At 40.8% G+C, this 25,212-nt stretch overlaps 1 protein-coding gene across 15 annotated transcripts in view; it reads right to left on the reverse strand.

Annotated features, from left to right (window-relative positions):
* The window catches only part of RAPGEF6 (Rap guanine nucleotide exchange factor 6), a 238,253-nt gene that overhangs the window by 24,801 nt on the left and 188,240 nt on the right, over positions 1-25,212 (reverse strand). For 11 of the 15 annotated variants that reach the window (XM_075131300.1, XM_075131299.1, XM_075131295.1 and 8 more), the window contains 5 exons: positions 22,622-22,833; positions 21,643-21,766; positions 19,712-19,735; positions 14,790-15,010; positions 825-1,016 (listed from right to left, as the gene is read on the reverse strand). In XM_075131300.1, the coding sequence (XP_074987401.1) occupies positions 825-1,016; positions 14,790-15,010; positions 19,712-19,735; positions 21,643-21,766; positions 22,622-22,833 (773 nt within the window). The remainder of the gene's footprint in view (positions 1-824; positions 1,017-14,789; positions 15,011-19,711; positions 19,736-21,642; positions 21,767-22,621; positions 22,834-25,212) is intronic. The other 4 variants (XM_075131297.1, XM_075131296.1, XM_075131293.1 and 1 more) reach the window with 1 other exon arrangement.

A 25,212-nucleotide genomic window follows, 5' to 3' on the forward strand; every position in this document is an offset into this window, starting at 1 on the left:
ATGAGCTATTACCAGCAGGAGAGTGAGTTTGTGTGTGTATGGGGCGGGGGGGGGGAGGGGGGGGTGAGAAAACCTGGATTTGTGCTGGAAATGGCCCACCTTGATTATCATGCACATTGTAGGGAGAGTGGTCACTTCGGATGAGCTATTACCAGCAGGATAGTGAGTTTGTGTGTGTGGTTTTTGGGAGGGGGGTGAGAGAACCTGGATTTGTGCAGGAAATGGCCCAACTTGATTATCATGCACATTGTGTAAAGAGTTGTCACTTTGGATGGGCTATCACCAGCAGGAGAGTGAATTTGTGTGGGGGGGTGGAGGGTGAGAAAACCTGGATTTGTGCTGGAAATGGCCCAACCTGATGATCACTTTAGATAAGCTATTACCAGCAGGACAGTGGGGTGGGAGGAGGTATTGTTTCATATTCTCTGTGTGTATATAAAGTCTGCTGCAGTTTCCACGGTATGCATCCGATGAAGTGAGCTGTAGCTCACGAAAGCTCATGCTCAAATAAATTGGTAAGTCTCTAAGGTGCCACAAGTACTCCTTTTCTTTTTAGTTGTGCAAATAATTTAAGGTATGTTTTGTTCTTTCTTGTGGGATAAACATTATGCTTTCTTTTACATAATTAAATGGAAATGAGTGAGACATGTAAATGAAAAGGGTAAATGAAACCTTGAACTATTGAGCTGATTGCAATGCTTCCATAATAAATATTTCAAATATTTGGTTGGTTTGGAATCCAATCCCTCTCCCCCTCTCAAACTTACTAACCACACAAATTTACTCTACTTTGAATACTGGAAATACAAATTGCAGATACTCACTGAACGTGACATGGTCCTTAGCCGGTCCTTTTTTTCTAATAGGGTACAAATTAACAGCTGGAACTTGGAGAACTTGGCTCATTCTGTTTTGTTGATGCAGATGGGCTTTTGTGGTTTGACCAACTGACCTCATAGGTATTGGTGACATTTCTGAGGATTTTGCGCCTCTTCTCTCATTTAAATTCTTGGTCACTGTTATGGTGAAAAATGGAACATTAGTAACTTTGCACTCTAATTTGCAAGATTTATGATAGCGATATTGAAGAAAATGATTGACCAGACAATAACAGCCTTTTAAACAGCAGTCTATACTATAACAGATAATATCTATTCAAGGCACTCCAGTCTTGTTAGATTTCAGAGGCAAATACATAAAAACAAGTTTAAAATATTTCTAAAGCTCTTTCGAATTGTTATGTAGGCATACAATGCAATGAGAAATTATTTGATTTATTCCCATTATAACTGAATTCCACAAATAACATACTTTAGATTTCAGTGCAAAATTACAACATTGAAAAGCATGAACTTCGCAACTATACAGAAAGTGTCCTCACTGCAACTGTACGCAGTGCATCCTTTGTCCAGCTTGCTGGAAGAAAAGAGATAGCTTCCCCTATAGGAAGCTCCCTCTACAACTGGTGGCAGAGGGGAAGGAATTAAAAAGTTTACCTGGACAGAGCAGGGAGGAACAGAAAGTGGCTGGATGAGGTGCATGTGAGAAGGCGATGCCCTTCCAGGTGACCAAGTATTTATATCCTGGGCAGTTCCAGAGAAGTAAGGTGACCGTATTTTCCCAAAGGGAAAATGAGATACCATATGGGGCCTGTCTGGTCCCCCTGTCCTCCATGTGCGGGGCCGGCATGGGCCCAAGCCACTTTCCTGAGCTCTCTCTCCTGTGTGGGGCTGGCCCAGCCTGGGCTGCTCTCCCTCCCATGTGGGGCTGGCATTGCCAATTCCCACCCCACCCACTATGTTCCTCTGCACCCCACTAGGGGTTGCATCCTACTTTTTTGACAAAACTGTGCATTTGTCCTGTTTGCTCTTGCCAACTGATGATCAGTTGGCAAGAGCAAACGGGACAAATGCCCAGTTTTGTTAAATCAATCTATCAGTCAATCAATCAGGACAGCTGGGACAGATCTTAAAAAAAGAACTGTATAAATTAATTTTAAGTTATAATAACTTACGCTAATGTCTAAACTATGATCTGTTAACATAATTTAAATTAAATAAAAATAATAATACTCAAGCAGCACGTTTGCTGCCAAACTTTTAAAGAAAGTTAAACCACTGAACTGGTGGAAGTCACTGGCTAAGCACCTGGAACAAGATAGTTGAAGTGTTTTGACAGAAACAGCTTTTGACAGAATCACACTCTTTTGCAGGTGCAGAGAGAATATTTTCTTCATTTCAGTTTATTCAGCTAGTTCAGTTCAATGTGTTGATGCTGAAAGCAAAGGGAAAAGGGGAAAATAATACTGCTCCACCCCATAACATCTGCAACATTTGCATAAATAAAGGGACATGGGAGGGGTTGGGTCCCCAGTTCACATGATGGACCTGGTTTAATGACTAGTTCATTCACAGTTAAACCAACTGGGAGCTGAAAAATCAGGAAAGCATGTTTTCCTCTTCCAGACCATGAATTTAAAACTACTGTAATTGTGAGAAGATGACATCTACTAGTTTTAAAAACTTTAAGGACCAGTTGACCAGAAACAATCAGTTCAATTCACTAACTACTGATAATACTTTCTTTGTTTAATATATCAGATTTAAATGCAAAACTCATGTTACAAATTTACTTTTCTTATGAAGCCTGAACATTAAAGTAGTGTTAATAAAAAACTTGAAAATGCTGTTTTATGAATTTAATTGAATTCCACATTCCATTCATCTAGAGCCTGACACAAATCATAAGTAAAAAAATTAACCCTCTAGTAAATAAAAAATGCATCATTCACCATTTTCTAACAAATTTAAAAATGTAAAAATTAAGAATCTGAATAGCTAATTGCTTAAAGAAATGTGTATAGTTGGCATAAATATAAAGGGAAGGGTAAACCCCTTTGAAATCCCTCCTGGCCAGGGGAAAGCTCCTCTCACCTGTAAAGGGTTAAGAAGCTAAAGGTAACCTCGCTGGCACCTGACCAAAATGACCAATGAGGAGACAAGATACTTTCAAAAGCTGGGAGGAGGGAGAGAAACAAAGGGTCTGTGTCTGTCTGTATGCTGCTCTTGCCAGGGACAGAACAGGAATGGAGTCTTAGAACTTTTAGTAAGTAATCTAGCTAGGTATGTGTTAGATTCTGATTTCTTTAAATGGCTGAGAAAAGAATTGTGCTGAATAGAATAACTATTTCTGTCTGTGTATCTTTTTTGTAACTTAAGGTTTTGCCTAGAGGGGTTCTCTATGTTTTTGAATCTAATTACCTTGTAAGATATCTACCATCCTGATTTTACAGGGGGGATTTCTTTATTTCTATTTACTTCTATTTTTTATTAAAAGTCTTCTTGTAAAAAACTGAATGCTTTTTCATTGTTCTCAGATCCAAGGGTTTGGGTCTGTAGTCACCTAGGCAAATTGGTGAGGCTTTTTACCAAACCTTGTCCAGGAAGTGGGGTGCAGGGTTTTGGGAAGTATTTTGGGGGGAAAGACGCGTCCAAACAGCTCTTCCCCAGTAACCAGTATTAGTTTGGTGGTGGTAGCGGCCAGTCCAAGGACAACGGGGGGAATATTTTGTACCTTGGGGAAGTTTTGACCTAAGCTGGTAAAGATAAGCTTAGGAGGTTTTTCATGCAGGTCCCCACATCTGTACCCTAGAGTTCAGAGTGGGGGAGGAACCTTGACATGGTGGCAGTGGTGGGATTAACCTGAAATCATTTTGAGATCCAGTTGAGATTTTTTGAACTAGAAATACAGATTTTAAAAAGGAAATTTTTTTTCCTTTGGAAAGGAAGTCCAGAAAGCAGTTGAAACTGAAAGCTGAAACTGTGGCCAAGCAGAGACAAAAGGGGATTATCTTGTGAATTGCAGGTTTTCTTTGCCTGGAGGCAGGGTACTTAACTCCTGCAGGGAAATTCACAGTCTTCCAACCCAGAGGTTTTTTTTTTCTTTTCTTCCTAAAAGTAAATAGGGGGTGTGTGTTCTACCCATTTGCTTTTTCTTTGGGCTGGGTAAGCAGGTTTCCAAGTAGTTGGAGGTTTTTTGCTTTAATTTGGGCCCAGAGCAGAGACAAGGGAATTGTCTTTTTCTGTAGGCTGACAATCACTATCAGAGAATAGGTATTCTATTCCAGCACAGCAAAATTTTACAGCCAAGTTTTGTTTGTTTATTTCTAAACCTCGGGTGTAAAGTTAGTTAAAAACAGAGAGGTTAGAATGGCAAAATCCGCGGCTCGACTACAGCTCGAATTAGCCAAATTTCAGGCTGAGGAAAGACAAAGGGAACATGAAAGACAGATAGAACTCATGCGGCTGAAGAAGGAACAAGAAAGGGAGGCAGCGAGAGAAGCAGAACACCACCAAGCGGCTGCTCACAGGAGAGCTATGGAAGCGAGGGACAAAGAACTGGAGGAGAAGGAAAAAGAGAGGAAGTATGTGGAGGAGATGGAGAAGATAAAGGCTCAGCAGAATATCCCAACAAACCCTAGTAATCCTTCTCCAAGTAACACTTCCCATCCCAGAAAGTTCCCCACCTACAAGGCAGGCGATGATACTGAGGCCTTCCTAGAAAACTTCGAAAGGGCCTGCCTTGGGTACAACATCTCTACTGACCAATACATGGTAGAGCTGAGGCCGCAGCTCAGTGGACCCTTAGCTGAGGTGGCAGCTGAAATGCCTAAAGAACACATGAACAAGTATGAACTGTTTAAATCCGAGGCGAGAGTCAGAATGGGGATAACACCCGAGCAGTCTCGTCGGAGGTTCAGAGCCCTAAGGTGGAAACCAGACATGTCATTTACCCGACATGCCTACCACATTGTGAAATATTGGGATGCCTGGATATCAGGAGCAAGTGTTGAATCTCCAGTAAATTTGCCCTTCCTAATGCAAATGGAACAATTCTTAGAGGGTGTTCCTGAGGAAATAGAAAGATACATCCTAGATGGGAAACCCAAAACTGTAATTGAGGCAGGAGAGATTGGAGCCAGATGGGTGGAGGTGGCAGAGAAGAAGAAAACTGGTCGCAGTTGGAGCGGAGACCAGAAGGGACCACCCCAGACCACACCCTATTACCGGAGGCCACCCAAAGCCCCACCTACCTCCCAAAGAACCCTCCAGACCCCTTATCGTCCCACCACCCCGTTCTCCAGCAACCCTCCTCGCCCCAGTGACCCGTCAGCTGGACGATGTTTTAAGTGTAACGAGCTGGGGCATGTAAAGGCCAACTGCCCCAAGAACCCCAACAGATTACAGTTCATTGCACCGGAATCACACCAGAGGTCCACAGGCCCAGATACCTCCCAGATACCCTTGGAGCGGAGGGAAACTGTGAGTGTGGGCGGGAAGAAGGTCACCGTGTGGAGGGACACCGGAGCACAAGTGTCAGCTATCCATGCTTCCTTAGTGGACCCCAATTTAATCAACCCAGAGATCCAAGTGACGATTCAACCCTTCAAGTCCAACCCTTTCAATTTGCCTACAGCCAAGTTGCCTGTCCAGTACAAGGGCTGGTCAGGAATGTGGACTTTTGCAGTCTATTATGATTATCCCATCCCCATGCTGTTGGGGGAAGACTTGGCCAATCATGTGAAGCAGGCCAAGAGGGTGGGAATGGTCACCCGCAGCCAGGCTAAACAAGCCGTGAGGCCTAGCTCTGTTCCGCAAACTTCTATCAGGACCCAGTCAGAGGTGATGGACCCGGACCCCAGGCCAATGTCTGCAACAGCAGTAGTGGATCCAGTCCCAGAGACCCAGACGGAACCAGTCCTAGAACCGGAACCAGACGAACAACCAACACCAGACCCCGTGTCAGCACTGAATCCAGTACTTGCAATCTCAACACCAGAGGGCCCCACCGAACCTGAACTGGCAGCAGCCGATAACCCTACACAAGAGGCTCAGCCGGAGCCTGAATCCCAACATAGTGCACCAGCGGAGAGCGGTTCACAGTCAACAGAAACAGCTTCATCCCCTATATCGCTTCCAGAGGGACCAAGCCTAGGTCCACAATCCCATGAGGAACTGATGTCTCCAGCATCAAGGGAACAGTTCCAGACCGAACAGGAAGCAAATGAAAGCCTCCAGAGAGCTTGGACGGCGGCACGGAGCAACCCACCGCCTCTCAGCTCTTCTAATCGATCCAGGTTTGTTATAGAAAGAGGACTTTTATACAAGGAAACTCTTTCTGGTGGACACCAGGAAGACTGGCATCCTCAGAGACAGTTGGTAGTTCCAACTAAATACCGGGCCAAGCTCTTGAGCTTAGCCCATGATCACCCTAGTGGCCATGCTGGGGTGAACAGGACCAAAGACCGTTTGGGGGGGTCATTCCACTGGGAGGGAATGGGCAAGGATGTTTCTACCTATGTCCAGTCTTGTGAGGTGTGCCAAAGAGTGGGAAAACCCCAAGACCAGGTCAAAGCCCCTCTACAACCCCTCCCCATCATTGAAGTTCCATTTCAGCGAGTAGCTGTGGATATTCTGGGTCCTTTTCCGAAAAGGACACCCAGAGGAAAGCAGTACATACTGACTTTCATGGATTTTGCCACCCGATGGCCAGAAGCAGTAGCTCTAAGCAACACCAGGGCTAAAAGTGTGTGCCAGGCACTAGCAGACATTTTTGCCAGGGTAGGTTGGCCCTCCGACATCTTCACAGATGCAGGGACTAATTTCCTGGCAGGAACTATGAAAAACCTTTGGGAAGCTCATGGGGTAAATCACTTGGTTGCCACTCCTTACTACCATCAAACAAATGGCATGGTGGAGAAGTTTAATGGAACTTTGGGGGCCATGATACGTAAATTTGTAAATGAGCACTCCAATGATTGGGACCTAGTGTTGCAGCAGTTGCTCTTTGCCTACAGAGCTGTACCACATCCCAGTTTAGGGTTTTCCCCATTTGAACTTGTATATGGCCGTGAGGTTAAGGGGCCATTGCAGTTGGTGAAGCAGCAATGGGAGGGATTTACACCGTCTCCAGGAACTAACATTCTGGACTTCGTAACCAACCTACAAAACACCCTCCGAACCTCTTTAGCCCTTGCTAGAGAAAACTTACAGGATACTCAAAAAGAGCAAAAAGCCTGGTATGATAAACATGCCAGAGAGCGTTCCTTCAAAGTAGGAGACCAGGTCATGGTCTTAAAGGCGCTCCAGGCCCATAAAATGGAAGCATCGTGGGAAGGGCCATTCATGGTCCAGGAGCGCCTGGGAGCTGTTAATTATCTCATAGCATTCCCCACCTCCAACCGGAAGCCTAAGGTGTACCATATTAATTCTCTAAAGCCCTTTTATTCCAGAGAATTAAAGGTTTGTCAGTTTACAGCCCAGGGAGGAGACGACGCTGAGTGGCCTGAAGGTGTTTACTACGAAGGGAAATGTGCTGGTGGTGTGGAAGAGGTGAACCTCTCCATGACCCTTGGGCGTATGCAGCGACAGCAGATCCAGGAGCTGTGCACTAGCTACGCGCCAACGTTCTCAGCCACCCCAGGACTGACTGAACGGGCATACCACTCCATTGACACAGGTAATGCTCACCCAATTAGGGTTCAACCTTACCGGGTGTCTCCTCAAGCTAAAACTGCTATAGAACGGTAGATCCAGGATATGTCACAGATGGGGGTAATCCGCCCCTCTGAAAGTGCATGGGCATCTCCAGTGGTTCTAGTTCCCAAACCAGATGGGGAAATACGTTTTTGCGTGGACTACCGTAAGCTAAATGCTGTAACTCACCCAGACAACTATCCAATGCCACGCACAGATGAACTATTAGAGAAACTGGGACGGGCCCAGTTCATCTCTACCTTGGACTTAACCAAGGGGTACTGGCAGGTACCGCTAGATGAATCTGCCAAGGAAAGGTCAGCCTTCATCACACATCTCGGGCTGTATGAATTTAATGTACTCCCTTTCGGGCTGCGAAATGCACCCGCCACTTTCCAAAGACTTGTAGATGGTCTCCTAGCGGGATTAGGAGAATATGCAGTCGCCTACCTTGACGATGTGGCCATATTTTCGGATTCCTGGGCAGACCACCTGGAACATCTACAAAAAGTCCTTGAGCGCATAAGGGAGGCAGGACTAACTGTTAAGGCTAAGAAGTGTCAAATAGGCCTAAACAGAGTGACTTACCTTGGACACCAGGTGGGTCAAGGAACTATCAGCCCCCTACAGGCCAAAGTGGATGCTATCCAAAAGTGGCCTGTCCCAAAGTCAAAGAAACAGGTTCAATCCTTCTTAGGCTTGGCCGGTTATTACAGACGATTTGTACCGCACTACAGCCAAATCGCTGCCCCACTGACAGACCTAACCAAAAAGAAACAGCCAAATGCTGTTCAGTGGACCGAAAAGTGTCAGAAGGCCTTTAACAAGCTTAAAGCGACACTCATGTCTGACCCTGTACTAAGGGCCCCAGACTTTGACAAACCGTTCCTAGTAACCACAGATGCGTCCGAGCGTGGTGTGGGAGCAGTTTTAATGCAGAAAGGCCCTGATCAAGAATTCCACCCTGTAGTGTTTCTCAGCAAAAAACTGTCTGAGAGGGAAAGCAACTGGTCAGTCACTGAAAAAGAATGTTATGCCATTGTCTACGCTCTGGAAAAGCTACGCCCATATGTTTGGGGACGGCGTTTCCACCTGCAAACCGACCATGCTGCACTGAAGTGGCTTCACACCGTCAAGGAAACTAACAAAAAACTTCTTCGGTGGAGTTTAGCTCTCCAAGATTTTGATTTCGACGTCCAACACATCTCAGGAGCTTCTAACAAAGTGGCTGATGCACTCTCCCATGAAAGTTTCCCAGAATCAACTGGTTAAAATCGTCCTTGAGATGTGGAAAATATTGTTAGTCTTTATGTACTTGGTAGTATATTTAGAGATGCATGTGTCTTCTTAACTCTGTTTTTCCTAGAGCTCCAGGAAGAAATCCCAGCCAGTGTTTCACCCTAGCTGAGATTTGGGGGGCGTGTCATAAATATAAAGGGAAGGGTAAACCCCTTTGAAATCCCTCCTGGCCAGGGGAAAGCTCCTCTCACCTGTAAAGGGTTAAGAAGCTAAAGGTAACCTCGCTGGCACCTGACCAAAATGACCAATGAGGAGACAAGATACTTTCAAAAGCTGGGAGGAGGGAGAGAAACAAAGGGTCTGTGTCTGTCTGTATGCTGCTCTTGCCAGGGACAGAACAGGAATGGAGTCTTAGAACTTTTAGTAAGTAATCTAGCTAGGTATGTGTTAGATTCTGATTTCTTTAAATGGCTGAGAAAAGAATTGTGCTGAATAGAATAACTATTTCTGTCTGTGTATCTTTTTTGTAACTTAAGGTTTTGCCTAGAGGGGTTCTCTATGTTTTTGAATCTAATTACCTTGTAAGATATCTACCATCCTGATTTTACAGGGGGGATTTCTTTATTTCTATTTACTTCTATTTTTTATTAAAAGTCTTCTTGTAAAAAACTGAATGCTTTTTCATTGTTCTCAGATCCAAGGGTTTGGGTCTGTGGTCACCTAGGCAAATTGGTGAGGCTTTTTATCCAACATTTCCCAGGAAAGGGGGGGTGCAAGTGTTGGGAGGATTGTTCATTGTTCTTAAGATCCAAGGGTCTGGGTCTGTAGTCACCTAGGCAAATTGGTGAGGCTTTTTACCAAACCTTGTCCAGGAAGTGGGGTGCAAGGTTTTGGGAAGTATTTTGGGGGGAAAGACGCGTCCAAACAGCTCTTCCCCAGTAACCAGTATTAGTTTGGTGGTGGTAGCGGCCAGTCCAAGGACAATGGGGGGAATATTTTGTACCTTGGGGAAGTTTTGACCTAAGCTGGTAAAGATAAGCTTAGGAGGTTTTTCATGCAGGTCCCCACAGCTGTACCCTAGAGTTCAGAGTGGGGGAGGAACCTTGACAATAGTGTTTTCTCTTGGTTAGGAAAAAAAGTACCAAGTTTCAGGCAAAGGCTATAGTGAGTTGCAAATTAACATATTTTAGTGGTTACCAATCACCGATAATCAACCTCTCTTTAGGAAAATAACAGCAAAGTATAAAGGTGAAAACAGATTTAAATCAATTATTTAAATCAATGTTTAATACACTGACTTAAATCATGATTAAAATCAGTGATTTAAATCACCTTGATTTAATTCAATCCACCTTGCTAAGAAGCAGTGTGTTTGTGCATTTCTGAATCTCTCTCTTCAGAAACCCTTATCCACATGTGAATCCACATATATATATGTGCCCCAGCTCAGGAAGACACTTTAACATGAGTGTAAATTTAAGCACAGGACTAATCCCATTGACTGGAGTGGGACTAAATGAATTAGGTACAGGTTTATGTACCTTGCTAAATTAGGGCCATAGTAGGTTACGCCACTGTGTACTTTTCATTCACAATTCTTTCCACTTCCTTGGCATGGTTTTAAAGTCAGAAAATAGGATTAGCCATAACAGAACAAGTCAAAAGACTAGTTCCTGTGGTCAAACTTTGGCTGTGACCTAAACCTGATAGCTGAGAAGAGAGCAACCGTTGTCCTCATTTTTGCAGTCTTCCAGTTGTGAAAGTGTTTTTTAAGGTTTAGGGAAAGGGTAGTAAGATTCCTAAGCAACTCCCACTAGCTGTTAGTTTTTAACTTGAATCATAAGGTTTGCTTTCCTGTTATTCGAGCTAGTCAGCTATATTAGTACAGCTCTCACTGTACTATATTTATTCATGTGTCCATTTAATACCCTCTTGTAAAAGCATCACAAAAATCTGACTTGTATTGCTGTGGCACATGGAATTAAAATAGTCAGTATAGACCCTAAATCTAAACAACTATATAACTATAGTGCTGCACAAACAGGATAAACAGTATTTGAAGTCTGGATGCCATGATTTATTTAATAGAATTGAAAGATGACCTCGTAACACTCATGTTTCTGCCACTTGGGCATGATAGGGACATCTTTTAAGTTTGCACATAAATCATATACTGAGACTTCCACATTATATGTTCTGTTAGGAGAAAACTGAATATAAAATGCAATGCATAGTTCTGCCTCCAAGTGTGAGCAAACTGTGTTATGACCATACTTTGCCAAACATACAGCACACGCAGTAGAAAAAAGGCTGTGTTCATGCTGGGCTTTCTTTGTTCATACAAGCCACTCTTTTCCTTTAAATTTCTTGGCATATTCTCTGACAGTGCCAACAGGACGTTCAAAATCACTAATTGGATTCAAGCCTGGCCATTTGCACGAGCCCCAAATCACTTCCATTGCAGAAAGAACTTTTAATAAATGTTTTGTATAAGCAACAACATTATGAGAAATCTTAAATAGAAAGCCCTCTACAATTCACAGATGAAGATACTGTCAAAAAATTGGAAATACGACCTGTTAGGCAGGTGTCATTTAACAGAAAATTATAGGGGGATAAAAGGGCCTCCATAAGAAACTAATCACAAACTCACTTTCTAAAATTAATAAGTATTTCTGAGATTGTTCTCTATACTAAAATGGAACAGCACTGGACACTCACTGATAATGGTGTCCCTGCATATTCCTTAAAAACACACCCATAGGCTTGGAAAGATTCGATTTTTATCAGTAAACATCAATTTCACTATATGCACAGATACTAATGAAAAAATATTTCCATTGATAATAGAAATTAGATAGGCAAAGTAAGAAAAAATGCTGATGAGAATTTAAAGAGTTTGTCTGAAGGATATAGAAATTGGTATAATTTTGACATGTGATGTTGACAATTTGTGTTTTAATGGTTATAAAACTTTAAACTTTCTCAATCCCAGTGTCTACTGTCATTAACTAATTATTGTCTAATCTCCCCCCTTAATTTTCCACAACTGTGAAAATTTAAATTGATAAAAACGTTAAATTGATAAAAACATTAAAATGCTTATAAATAAACATTGGTATTATTTACATCTTTGCGAGATGTAAAACCTGGCACACATTTCTTGATGATCAGGTCTTACTTAAACTTAGATTCTGATATTTTAAAAAAAAAAAAAAAAAAGGAGCGAAGACAGTAATAAGAGGTAGATCAGACACTCAACTACTTAACGGACTTTCCTATAAAATAATATTGCTCTAGTACACTGCTTTTCAACCTCCTTTTCATTTGTGAACCCCTAAAAAATTACAAACAGAGGTGTGGACCCCTTTGGAAATCTCAGGCAGTCTGTGGACCCCCAGGGATTCGTGGACCACAGGTTGAAAACCACAGTTCTATGGTAACGACAATCTTTCGCAGACCCCTTACACCAGTGTTTTTCAAACTGTAAAGCACTGGGTTGCCTTGCTCTGGTCAGCACCACCGACCGGGACGTTAAAAGTCCCGTCGGCGATGCTACCCATCTAAGGCAGGCTAGCGCCGATTTTTTCAGACACTGTGCTGTGCCCTGGAAGCAGCCAGCAGCGGGTCCAGCTTCTAGGCAGGAGGCCACGGGGCTCTGCATGCTGCCCCTGCCCCAACCACTGGCCAAAGGGAGCTGGGGAGGGGTGGTGCCTGCAGGCGAAGGTCGCGCAAAACTACTTGCATGCCTCTGCCTAGGAGCCGGACCTGCTGCTAGCCGCTTCCGGGGCGCAGCGCAGTCCACGGTGTCAGAACAGGTGGGAAGCCTGCCTCTGCACCCCGGCTGCACCGCTGACCGGGAGCTGCCAGAGGTAAGTCCGCGCCCCAACCCCCTGCCCCAGCCCTGAGCCCCTCCCAAACCCGGAACCTCCTCGTGCTCCCCAAACCCCTCATCCCCAGCCCCACCTCCAGAACCTGCACCCCCAGCCCAGAACCCTGACCCCCTCCTGCATCCCAACCATCTGCCCCAGCCCTGAGCCCCCAACAAACCTGGAGCCCTTCCTGCACCCCAAACCCCTCATTCCCAGCCCCACCCCAGAGCCTGCACCCCCCCAGCCCAGAGCCCTCTCGTACCCTGAACCCCTCATTCCTGGCCCCACCCCGCAGCCCTCACCCCCGCACTACAACCCTCTGCCCCAGCCCTGAGCCCCTTCCACACCCCAAACCCTTCATTCCCAGCTCCGTTGGGTCACGGGCATCAACAATTTTCTTCAACTGGGTTCCCAGAAAAAAAGTTTGAAAACCACTGCCTTAGACAAAGCCTGCAGACCACCAGAGGTCCGTGGACCATAGGTTGAAAACCACTGCTCTAGTACCAAAACACTGACTTCCTGAGGTCCAGCCAAACTTCAGCTCTAAACTCGGAGAAGACAACCCTGTTGGCTATATATCCATGAGCGTTCCATTCCAGAACCTGCCTTCAAACACCCAAATCCCTCCCACATAGACTTCCCTGGGTTGCTGCTGTTATAACTGCTACTCCTCCTTACTTCTTGAGAACACTCTAGCATGTAGCCACAAAACAATTTCATTGGGGATGGGGTGAGAAAAGGGGAACAAAAACAAGAGCCTATATACCTTGCAAGATGACCAAGGGAACGTGTCTGTACACCACACTTGCCTGTGGAGGTGAAAGTGGGGAAAATAATGCTTTGGAAATGGAAAATATCTGAATACAAATCAATATACTGGGTAACAATATGGCAAGATCACACACCACGTTAACAGAGCAGGGAGGATACATAGCAAGCAAGTGAATTCTTGGTGTATCTATCATCCATTTCATTACTGTGATCCTAAAGGGAAGAGCTAAGTATTCAGCCTGAGAGTCAAAATTCTCAAGTCCTATTCTTCATTCTGCAAATGTCTCCAAGTCAGGCAAGTCATTCACTTACTCTCTGTGCTCTGTTAACACAGCTATAAAATGGACATAATGCTATTTATGTGATGAGGGATTTCAGAGGCTTATCTAAATTAATCGAAAGGGCTTTGAAATCCTCAGATGAAAGACTGTATTTAAGTGCAAAGTGATCATTTCTGCAAATATGTATCTTTTCGTCCTTCTACCAATCTTAATTCCTTCCCCACTAGCTCACCTTAGTTAAGGTGTCAATAACTTTATTTACAAAAATAATTAAGTATCAAAACCACATGCAATTATAATTGTTAATTTTAAAAAACAGGAATTTATTGAACTGTGTACTATATAAGGGTAAAATATAGATGAGACCAAAGCTTATTTAGTAAGGTAGTCTCAAAGGAGTTTAGTTTACAAGATTTTTCCCGCTGCTGCCCTTCATTTTTGACTGTCAAGCCATGTCAGTCTCATCAGTCAATGCTGGCAATACTGGCATAACTTTCTCCCTGCTTTCATCTCTTACTGTAAGCCATAATGCAAGAATTGCTTATTTACTCCTTATCCACGGCTAGTTTCTATATTGGTTTTGTGTCTTTTCATTTCCTTGCAGCTCATCTGGTAAATGTTACTTTTATCCTTCCTTAATTCTGTAAAGTGACAGTGCAGCAAGAATGGATCAAATGTACTATAGGATTCTCTGGCAGACTTATTAAATGACGCACAACTTAGCAACTGAAGGTCAAAAATAAGAGCTGTCACTCCAGACTTGTGCAAGTGCAACCAAAGACAGAAGAAAGACAAATCCTGGGTTGCTGAAACTGCATCAGCAGGGTTTTTTTTAGTGTCTGCACTGACAGATACATTTCTTACTACCGGGACACGTTTTTTTTTTGTCAAAAACATTCCTAAATTTATATTTGAAGGTTGTAGGGTCATCATTTAAAAATCTTGTATATAATCAAGAAGTGACAGTCCTTTCTTCTATGCAAACATATTGTTATGTTTCTAGCACAACAGCATATATAACCAGGTTCATATGGCAAGGAGGGTAATCCTCTCCACCAGCAACCTTGTCTAACTGAGTTTGCTTTACTTACAAGTGCTGTAGGCAGGCTCGCATTGAAGTGACATGATCTGGAATTTTTCCTCATCAGTTTCCACATTCAGATTGGAAAGGTACTGCTTCACCTTCCTGGCCATCTGGGCATCCTCATACAGCTTCTTGGCATTAAGGAGTGAGCTGCGTCGAGCACGTTTTTTGTGAGCACCTCCTTGAACATCAAGCATGTTTGAGTTTGTGCTGCCCTGGCTCAGAGACCTACAAAATGAAAAGGCAAATCAGTAAACTTCAAGCTCACTTCAAGAATAAAGTGCTACAGTAGCATATGCTGAAGCAGATTAATACCAGAGCACTTCAGTTAGGGCTCGTGCATGCTGATGCAAATGAGTTAAAGAGATGAATAGCATTAAAACAACATTTGTCTTAGAGTAATTTGGTAAAATGACAACAGTGTATTGAGTCTAGAAATGATTACTCGTGAAAGTGTGGAACTGCCAGGAACCAGGCAAAATGCTGTGTAAGCTGCCTATACAGCTTTGCTGTATTTTGCAGTTCTGTTCTGCAAAATCCCTACCATTTCAATTCTGGGTTTCACTGGCAGACAAATGTACCAACAGTGTTGAAGCTGGTTTAAGTAATTAGGTCGTTAGCATATGTTTATCTGAGACTGAAAACCTAATTTCTTGCAGTGGTGAACTATTACTGAATTATCTTACTCTATCACTAAGCTCCCCAAAATGTCTGAAGAACTGATAAAGTTCTGATAAAAAGAAAAGCAGTCTCATATATACAAAGCGCATTATGTTGATCACTCTTCATTCTGTTTTGCCACCTAGAAATGATGCCCACAACAAAGCATATATGTATTTTTTTTGTTGGACTGACAGCACAGGAAACTACAATCTTCTATTTCTCAAAATGACAGGCATAGAAGGACAGTGACAGTCCATGCTTTCCTCTTACTGGCCTATCAATATGCTTAAACTCTGACTTGGAGATACTCGGTCTATGGAGGAGTACGTAAGCCTTCCATGTCCCTTCAATGTCTCTGAGATTGCCAAAAGGGCTGCCTAGTTAGATTCAGGTTTCAGAGTAGCAGCTGTGTTAGTCTGTATTCACAAAAAGAAAAGGAGTACTTGTGACACCCTTAGAGACTAACCAATTTATTTGAGCATAAGCTTTCGTAAGATACAGCTCACTTCACCGGATGCATTCAGTGGAAAATGCAGTGGGGAGATTTATATACACAGAGAACATGAAACAATGGGTGTTACCATACACACTGTAAGGAGAGTGATCACTTAAGATGAGCTAATACCAGCAGGAGAGTGGGCCGGGGGCGGGGGGGGGGGGGGAGGGCAGGAAGAAAACCTTTTGTAGTGATAATCAAGGTGGGCCACTTCCAGCAGTTGACAAGAATGTCTGAGGAACAGGGGGGTAGAGGGGGTGGGAAATAAACATGGGGAAATAGCTTTACTTTGTGTAATGACCCATCCACTCCCCGTCTCTATTCAAGCCTAAGTTAATTGTATCCAGTTTGCAAATTAATTCCAATTCAGCAGTCTCTCGTTGGAGTCTGTTTTTGAAGATTTTGTTGAAGAATTGTCACTTTTAGGTCTCTAATCGAGTGACCAGAGAGATTGAAGTGTTCTCTGACTGGAAGTGTTTCCCCATGTTTATTTCTGCTCCCCCACCCCCCACTGTTCCTCAGACGTTCTTGTCAACTGCTGGAAATGGCCCACCTTGATTATCACTACAAAAGGTTTTCTTCCCCCACCCAGCTCTCCTGCTGGTATTAGCTCATCTAAAGTCATCACTCTCCTTACAGTGTGTATGGTAACACCCATTGTTTCATGTTCTCTGTGTATATAATCTCCCTACTGTATTTTCCACTGAATGCACCCGATGAAGTGAGCTGTAGCTCATGAAAGCTTATGTTCAAATAAATTTGTTAGACTTTAAGGTACCACAAGTACTCCTTTTCTAGTTAGATTCACTTGCTCCTTGAGGAACTGCAGCTAGATCATCAAATAGTTTAACTTAAGCATCCATTGTTACATCTGTTGGTCACTATCCAGCTTTGCTAGCTTTAAACTATTGACCTTAAGGTTAAAAAGACTATTAACCCCTTACTAAATCTCTCATAGATTCAAACTGCCATACCACCTCTTGTTCAATTGTCAAGGTATGGTAGAGAACTCTATCTTGGTCAATATTAAAATCAAGAAAGTATTTTATAAATGTTCATCATGATGGCTGCATTACATGGTAAGTTATAAAGTAAGCTTCAAATACAACTCGTATAAACTATGCCTGAACATTCTTATAAAGCATTCACAGGAATAACTTTTCTTTTAAAAGTGAATGCCATGTAAACATATTTATAAAGGTAATTGACTTGTTAAAGAAATCACATGTGGCAGGATATGCAACCATTATTTGGAAATGTACATATTTCACAGGTATACAAGAAGGCCAAAAGCCCAAATGATATAGGCTCCCAAGTAACAATGCTTCACAAAACCCACAGGAAGTGTTCAGAAGAGAGTAACCATAATAGTAAAAGAGGTGGAAAATAAGCCTAATGTTTTAGGAAAAGTTAATAGAACTGGATATGTTGAACTTAAGGAAAAGAACGAAGGTGAGACACAGCTGTCCACTATATAAAAAAAGGTGTTGAATACATTTTTGGATCACTCACACATGTCAAATTCAAAGTAATAATAATCTCAAATAAATCAAGAAGATATTATAGAAAAAGTATCATTATTACAGCCAGGAGGATGGCAAAAGATGGCAAGAGAGATTGGATACATTCAGTGCTAAAGTAGATACTTCTCTATCCATGATGGTCAGGAACAATGAAAGACTACACATATTATGCTATAAACCATGATGCTCGCTGATATTTTAGCAATATGGTACCAAATGAGAGTTCTCTAGCAAGCTTTATATTGGTGGCAGCTACTTTGAAGCACTGAAAACTTCATTCTGCTCCCTGGATAGAGGGGGTGAGGGAACAGATTTCCCTATTAGAATCTATTCCTTTGCCCACAGGCAAAGCATACATGGATGGGAACTAGTTTCCAGAATCTCATGTACGGTTTTAAACATGAGCTAAAATAAAGAAAAAATGGAGCTAGTGCCCCTTTTTGCATGAATGTGAGCGATGGCAGCCAAAAATATTTATTTGCTCTCTCCTGTTTTTACATTAGAGATTTAAGTCCACTCTGGAATGCAATGGATGACTAGTGAACTAGTGGATTTATGTCATCATAGAAGACCAAAGGCCAAGCAATTAAGGGGGGAAGCTATTAGGAGTCAGGCTTGTTAACAAAAACAGAAATTTAAATTATTTAAATTCAAACCTTAATACATATAGGAAAGAAAAGAGGTTTGTGTTTGCAACTCAACATCCCTGCAACTAAGGGATGAGCAGTCTCAATCCCCAGCTCAGACCCCAACCATCTAGCAAAACTAGGGAATCCGATTTCGCATCCTTAGACTTAAAAAAGGAAGAAAAAATGCTGAGACACATAAGCTTTCAGTTTGCCTTTTTGCATCATAAAGCAGTAGAAATGGGCACAAACAATTAAAAAAATTATTTGCAGATCACTTTTAAAGTCCTCTGCTTACATCCATTTCCTCCTTAATGGCTTTTCTAGCATAGGACTGAGGGTGGTTATATAAGGGTTTTTAAATAAATATAAAAGAAACAAAAAGAAAAGAAACTCGCTTCAGCATGAACTGAACTCACAGTTATAGGTCCTCACTGAAGTATTCTAGACTTTTGTGTCACAGCACCACCTGCTATACCTCCTCTCTATAGTATCACATACAGAGAGGTGGAAAGAGGGACAGCCAATGAACAGGTAACGAGATCTCTGAGAGGAGTGGGAGATGTTATTGGCAAGATTTACTGTGCTGATTTGCATAGGGAAATCCCACCTGGAGAGGTGTAGGTGGATGACTAGACAACTTTACACTTTAATCGTTAATGACCTATGGGTTTTATTTCTTATGTACATACAGAATTTTTAAAAAGTCAATTCCCTTTAAAAATCACACACATTTTCTCATTCTCATTTTAATTGCTTTCACAATAATCCCAAGGTTGGAACGCGTCAGCTACGTCATTTTCCTTCATACTACTCAGGAGAAAGAAATAATAGATGAGGTATGTTTATCATAATTCCTATTTAAATTTATTTTTAGTTTTTATTTTATTTGTTTTATTTATTTTTGCTATTTAGTTCTTTTTTCTCTAATGGAAACTCTAGGATCATGGATTATTTGGCTCTAGGAAGCCAAATAATGCCCATAATCAGCTCCAATATATTAAGTCATTGTAACATTCAGGCATTGGTTAGAATATTCATTAACAAATCATATTGCACTCTCAATCCTCATCATTTTGGTCCCTATTCTACATTCCTTGCACAACCAAAACTCCCAGTGAAGTCTATAAGGATTTTGGAATGTGCCCAAATGCAGGATTTGATCCTTTGTAAGTACAGTTCAAAAATGTGAGATATTGTGCAACTCAGAATTACAACTGGACTCAAAGTTTAGAGGATTATAATTACAATAACCCAATACATAGTTACAGTATAAAACAATAAGGACTAGTTTGAACTTTTGAGATAGGTGTTAAAAGTTAATTTATTTGTTTTCAAAAATACTCTGCATTACACTGTAATTAGATAACAGTTTCTCTTTCTGCATTAAACTGAAGTTGAAAAAGCTTATCTAGAACATAAAATCAACTCAGGGGTACAAAAGCTGACTGGAAATAGTGTTTGCTCCTGATATTCTCTAAATCTGTTTACCAAAAATATGTATTGCAGGGTTAATAAAATGCATGCTGTATTTCAGATGCATGCACTAATGAGGAGGATGCAGTATGTTAAAAGTTGCATAACCTTTGTTTATCTTAGTTGCATTCATCTCTACACTTACCCCAAACTCCTCCACCTCTTCTTCCTGTAAGCAAGAGCCATATACATTGAAGCATGTATTTGAACAGAAAAGCACAGGAAAAATATCACAGTTGAGAGTCAGGAAGAAAAAGATGTAGACAGGAAAGTATAGAAAAGAAAAAATTCTATCAGGCAAACATTCTTCTCAAACGATAACATACGGTTTTAACGGAATGCGAGGGGAAGAGAACTCCTTACAATATTTTAATGAATATAGAAGAACATATTGCATGTTTTTATGTTTAACCTACAAATTTAAAGCCAAACTCCAGTTAACTTGTGGGAAATATTTAACATGAAAAATCAGTTTTAGATGTTGCATCATCAAATTCAAACAGCTTACCTGTTGTTATTTACTTTTGAGAGACAGAATGAAACCTTGATATCTTTTACAAAAATTCACATTGCGGGAAGTATAATGAAATTAAAGGAATTTAATGCATTAGGATTGTAATTATAAGAAACATATTAAGAAACAGGATCATTATAAATTTATGTGTTTTTCATTTTGATTGCTTGTGGAAAAATATGTTATTTGACAAATTTATTCTAATGAATGAGCAGCTTTGTTCTAATTAGTAATGAACTTGTCAAAGTATTCGTGTGAGAACTAAATTTTTTTTGTTCATTTGTCTTTTTAATCAAAAATGTTTTATTGGAGTTTTCATAACAGAGGAAACTGATTGACTATACAGTAGAAACAATGAAACTGACTATAAAGGAAAAAAAAAAGAAAAAGACTTCTTCCCCGTCTAATCACAGGTGCTACTTAGAACAATATTAGACAAAGCATTTTATGAGAGCATTGTGTTTGATGTGCCCTTTAAGATGCATATTGGAAGTTTAAAAGGCATACCACAGGTGAACTATTTATTTGATAGTCAATGTAACAATTAGACTCCATTGTCTCCTGTGAAGCATTTAAAGTAAAGACAGATTTTTAGACAGAACTGATCTGTAAATATGTTTTACCTATATAACTGTAATGGTTTCTGACGAGCCACTGTAATTCATCAAATGAATATTTTACAGATTTCATTTTAAATGTGGACTTTTTGCTTGTATAATCTATACTGGCACGAAAGCGAGATCCTTCTCTGAAAAGTGACCATGCTAAAACAACATTGTGATATGCCACATTTGTGGCTCAATAATTGCATACCAAGTTTGCTCACATTACATGTAAAATGGTGCTTTTTCTAACTACCAGCCCTGAAAAATCACCATGTGAACTGAATACCAAGTTAGGTTCCTTCTGGCTAAGGCCTTGTCTACACTGCCACTTTACAGCGCTACAACTTTCTCACTCAGGGGTGTGAAAAAACACACCCCTGAAAGCTGCAAGTTTCAGTGCTGTAAAGTGGCAGTGTAGACAGTGCACCAGCGCTGGTAGCCGGGCTCCCAGCGCTGATAGCTACTCCCCTCGTGGGCCCACAGGATCCATATATTTACATGGATATTGAGGCTCTAACATCCTGCACACCTGACATGGAATAGCTGCTGCTTCTTTTCCAGTCAACAGACTACAAGTAGCCTCATGTCTTGTCCCAGATTGGAGATGCTGGTGGTTCTACTGTGCACTCCATCTGCATACAGATTATACTAGGGTGTATGCAGGTGTAGTGATATCCGTCTGTGATGCATAATAAAATAAATAATGTTTGTACAAACATACCCTAAAGTGCTAACCAGATTATGAAAAACAAACAGGAATATTTCCATTTTAAAACCATAGTAAAATATATTCCTTAATCTTACAAATCCCCTTTGATACAGATTTTACTCTAATGATAAATGTTAATGATAATGAAATCATAATGGAACATAAACACGTGTTCATGCACACAAACCCACACTCTACCCATTATACAAGAGATATCTTTAACCCTATTTTCTTGTTTAATTGCACACCTTTGTCTGAACATTACAGCTGGATCCATGTTAGCAGAGGTCATTCTGACGACTTGTCGAATTTCTTTGGCAATCATTCTGAGTTTCTCAAAATTTACCAGGCCATCCACTTTTGAATCATTTCCTGTGCAATGAAATACGTAGAACAAATATAAGCAATATTCAGTACTTTTCTAAGGCTGACATGTTATTTGTCTCCCAAAATATCACCCTTCAGCAGATGTCAAAAGCCTTTAATTCAAGTATCAGTCAAAACCAGGAAGTAGCATAGTGGCAGAATACAGATGCTAGTCAAGCCCACTCTATGTAGATAGGAACGCTCGCTCTGCCCTTGTTAATCTAATTCTAAAGTGGCAGCTGTCAGTAGAGGGAAAATGGAACAATTTGACTATGCACAGATTTATTTTCATATGTTAAAATGGTGCAAATATGAAACTGACTACATTTACCCTTTTAAATTTGTTCAAACAATTCTGAGACAACAGATCTGAAAACTTGGCATATTTAGAACCCTTTAACGTTTACCAACGATGAATGGAAAACTGTTAAAAAGGGAAGTATTTTAAATAAAGAGAAATATTTTAAAGCAAAAGTAACCCTCTGCAAGCCACTACATGAAACCAACTCTGCAAATACTGTAATGATGAGTTTTTATGACAGAAATATATCTGAAGTGTTCTGAACATTGTTTACTACAGTCAAACACTCTTCTATCATAACCTTGGAGGTAGTTAATGAAGATTAAGTGCAGTTTTTAAAATATTTAATATCTCCACTGAATTTTTAATTTTTGTCTAGGATCTGCCTCCTCTATTATGCATTCTGCATTATATTTCATTTTTATCAAGAGGCGACTACACCATGCATTATATTACTTATTTTTTTTAGATGTAAAATTTGGAACACTGGACACAAAAGAAGAAAGGATTAAGATATTATTCTATGTTTTGGTTTATTACTTCTCTACATAGGGAGTTACCTTCATGTAGAAATGTAATATCCTTCTTGACAACAGGAAACAGTGGGATAATTGGAGGCTGCATGCTCTGACTGCTAAGAATGTTGCGGTACTTTGCCATGTTTCGAGATGGATCAAAAAGATCTTGAAGGTCTCTAAGGTGCTTTTCATACTTGCTTGGTAGCTTTTCCCAGGTACCTCTGAGTCGTGCTACTGGTGCCAGATTTAGCCCACTGTAAAAGATAATTTTTTCCTATTATCAGCTGTTAAATGGGGACTATTGCATTTAATAAGGAGGTTAAGACGACTTCTTCTTTTTCTTTTTTTAAAGGGAAAATGGATTTTTAAAAGGCTTTAAATCTGGGTATTTGCCACACTGCAGCCAAATAAGTTACCAATAAGCCACAGCTGGGCACTCTCCTGAACACTGAAAATGGGACCTGAAAAGTATGACAACACTTTCATAGTCATAGTACGCCAAATTAAAAATATAGTTCCAAGACAAATCTATTACCTGCGCTCAGCTAAGTTAACAGCCATTTTCTGACAGTGAGATTCTATACCAAAGAAAGGATATCAAGAGCGAAAAGTTAATGAAGTGATTAGGAGGTACAGTCACAGTAAGACAGCAAGAGGAGTGAGCAGCACATTCATTACAAATACAAGTGGGGAGAATTTTAAGAGGAACAGATTGGGAGCCTTTATAATGGGTAGTGTTGATCTGCAAATTAGTGAAAGAGGTAGATATATCAAAAAACTTGTTACATCTGACTTTTTTTAAGCATTGTCACATGCACCAAACATTACAGACAGGTGCACATTTTATAAATCAAATTAAAAATCTACATCCACTAAGTTAAAGTTGCATAAGAATCATACAGTCATTAATGAGTTTTGTTCATCAGTACTATGGATCCTTATGGAGTTTCCAAACAGCAAGCTGCATTCTATACTGCATCATGCATCAGCAAAATTATTCGGTGAATTCTGATTCTCCACAATCTTTATTATAGATGGGTTACGAAGCAGAACACACACAGCTTGATATTCAGATTGCCAGTACTGCAAATACAACCAGCTGTTAGAAAAATCTTGCTTTGATATGTACACTGAACAAACTCGGGAGGAAAAATAGGTCATTTATACTAAGTAGAATTACTTTAAAAAAATTATAGCTACTAAAAAAGATAGCTTGTCCATCATTGTCTCTCACACACCTACTTTCTATGGGAAGTTTCTTTCAGTAGATATTAGATTTGGGTTCCAAACCAACAAATTAGCTGGGTAGGCAGATCAGTTAAATCAAGCTGCACCCCTTATTTTTCTATTCAGTCACAACTGGCTTGCTCATGTTTGCAACCCGAACAAGATCTATGATTTTAACATTTACACTGCATAGATTAGCAATACAGAACAGTCAGTATTAGATTATGTTGCACTTAAATCACTAAACTAAGATTTGGTGTTATTGATCAGGACACTGCTCTATGAAACCAAAACAACTGTCCTTTCTGAAAGGGAGCAAATAAATAAGCCTCTTTTTAATATGACATGATAGGGATTAGATATCATTTTGCTTTATTACATTTTGTCTATGCTACCACAGAAAGCAAGAAATGAAGATTAATTTTCTGCTGATGAGTAAGTTTATGTCTTTTGAAATATAACAACTGAAATTTTGAAGAGTCCCCCCCAGCCCCGATAAAATCATCACTGTGCTTATCCACGATCTTTAGAGGCAGATTAGGGTGCGGGGGTAGAGTTGCTTACAGGGCAGCCACAAGGAAGCTTTCGAACTGAAAGAGACAATTTATTCTTGAGGGGGAATGCGAAGAGGAAATGCACCTGCTGTGCTCCCTTAGGAGGGTGCATCATGAGCTCCCTGGTGTAACCAGCCAGATGCAGTGGCTGTTGGTGTGCAAGATTGGTCATGGTCCTTTCCTCCTGTTGCCTCTTTAGGGGGAGTTGTGCCTCAAAGAGACCACGGATAGCAATCATAACTGGCCTTATTCTAGGGACAAACTGAGAGAAAGGCTCCTTGCATTCTGACTCCTTTCCTTGTGTGTGCTCATTCAATCCCAGCTACAACCTGGCCTTTAATATGTTATATGGACATTTTCCAGCCCCACCAAAAAACTAATGACCACAACATGTCAAAATCAGTTGAATTGATTTTTTCTTTTGTTTGTCAGATAATGTTGTAGCCCTACAGAGAAGAAAACATCCACAAAATGCGTTTGTCTATTCCTTAGCATGATTACCACATTAAATCCCTTGAATGTGAATATAATATTTTTGATTTGAGAGGTTAACCATTACAGATAATAATGTTCCAACTGCAATAAGGTTTTCCATGATAAAACTTTTTTAAACCTTCCATTATAATGCAACAGTCAAATAAAATCAATGAAGCAATTTAATCCTCTTAGTGCTGTATTTTCCCCCAGGAACGTACATTTAGGAAAACAAGTAAGGTGTTTCTTTTGCCATTAACCCTAATTTGGCAGCACAGCGTGTGATTAGCAGGTAATAGTATTTCATCACTGGCCTACTACTTTTGAAGCCTACTTGAAGTTTTGCATTAGCTCATTCCCTCAAGGATTTTCGTGACA

The sequence above is a fragment of the Caretta caretta genome, chromosome 8 (assembly GCF_965140235.1).
Source record: "Caretta caretta isolate rCarCar2 chromosome 8, rCarCar1.hap1, whole genome shotgun sequence".
Lineage (NCBI taxonomy): Eukaryota > Metazoa > Chordata > Testudines > Cheloniidae > Caretta > Caretta caretta.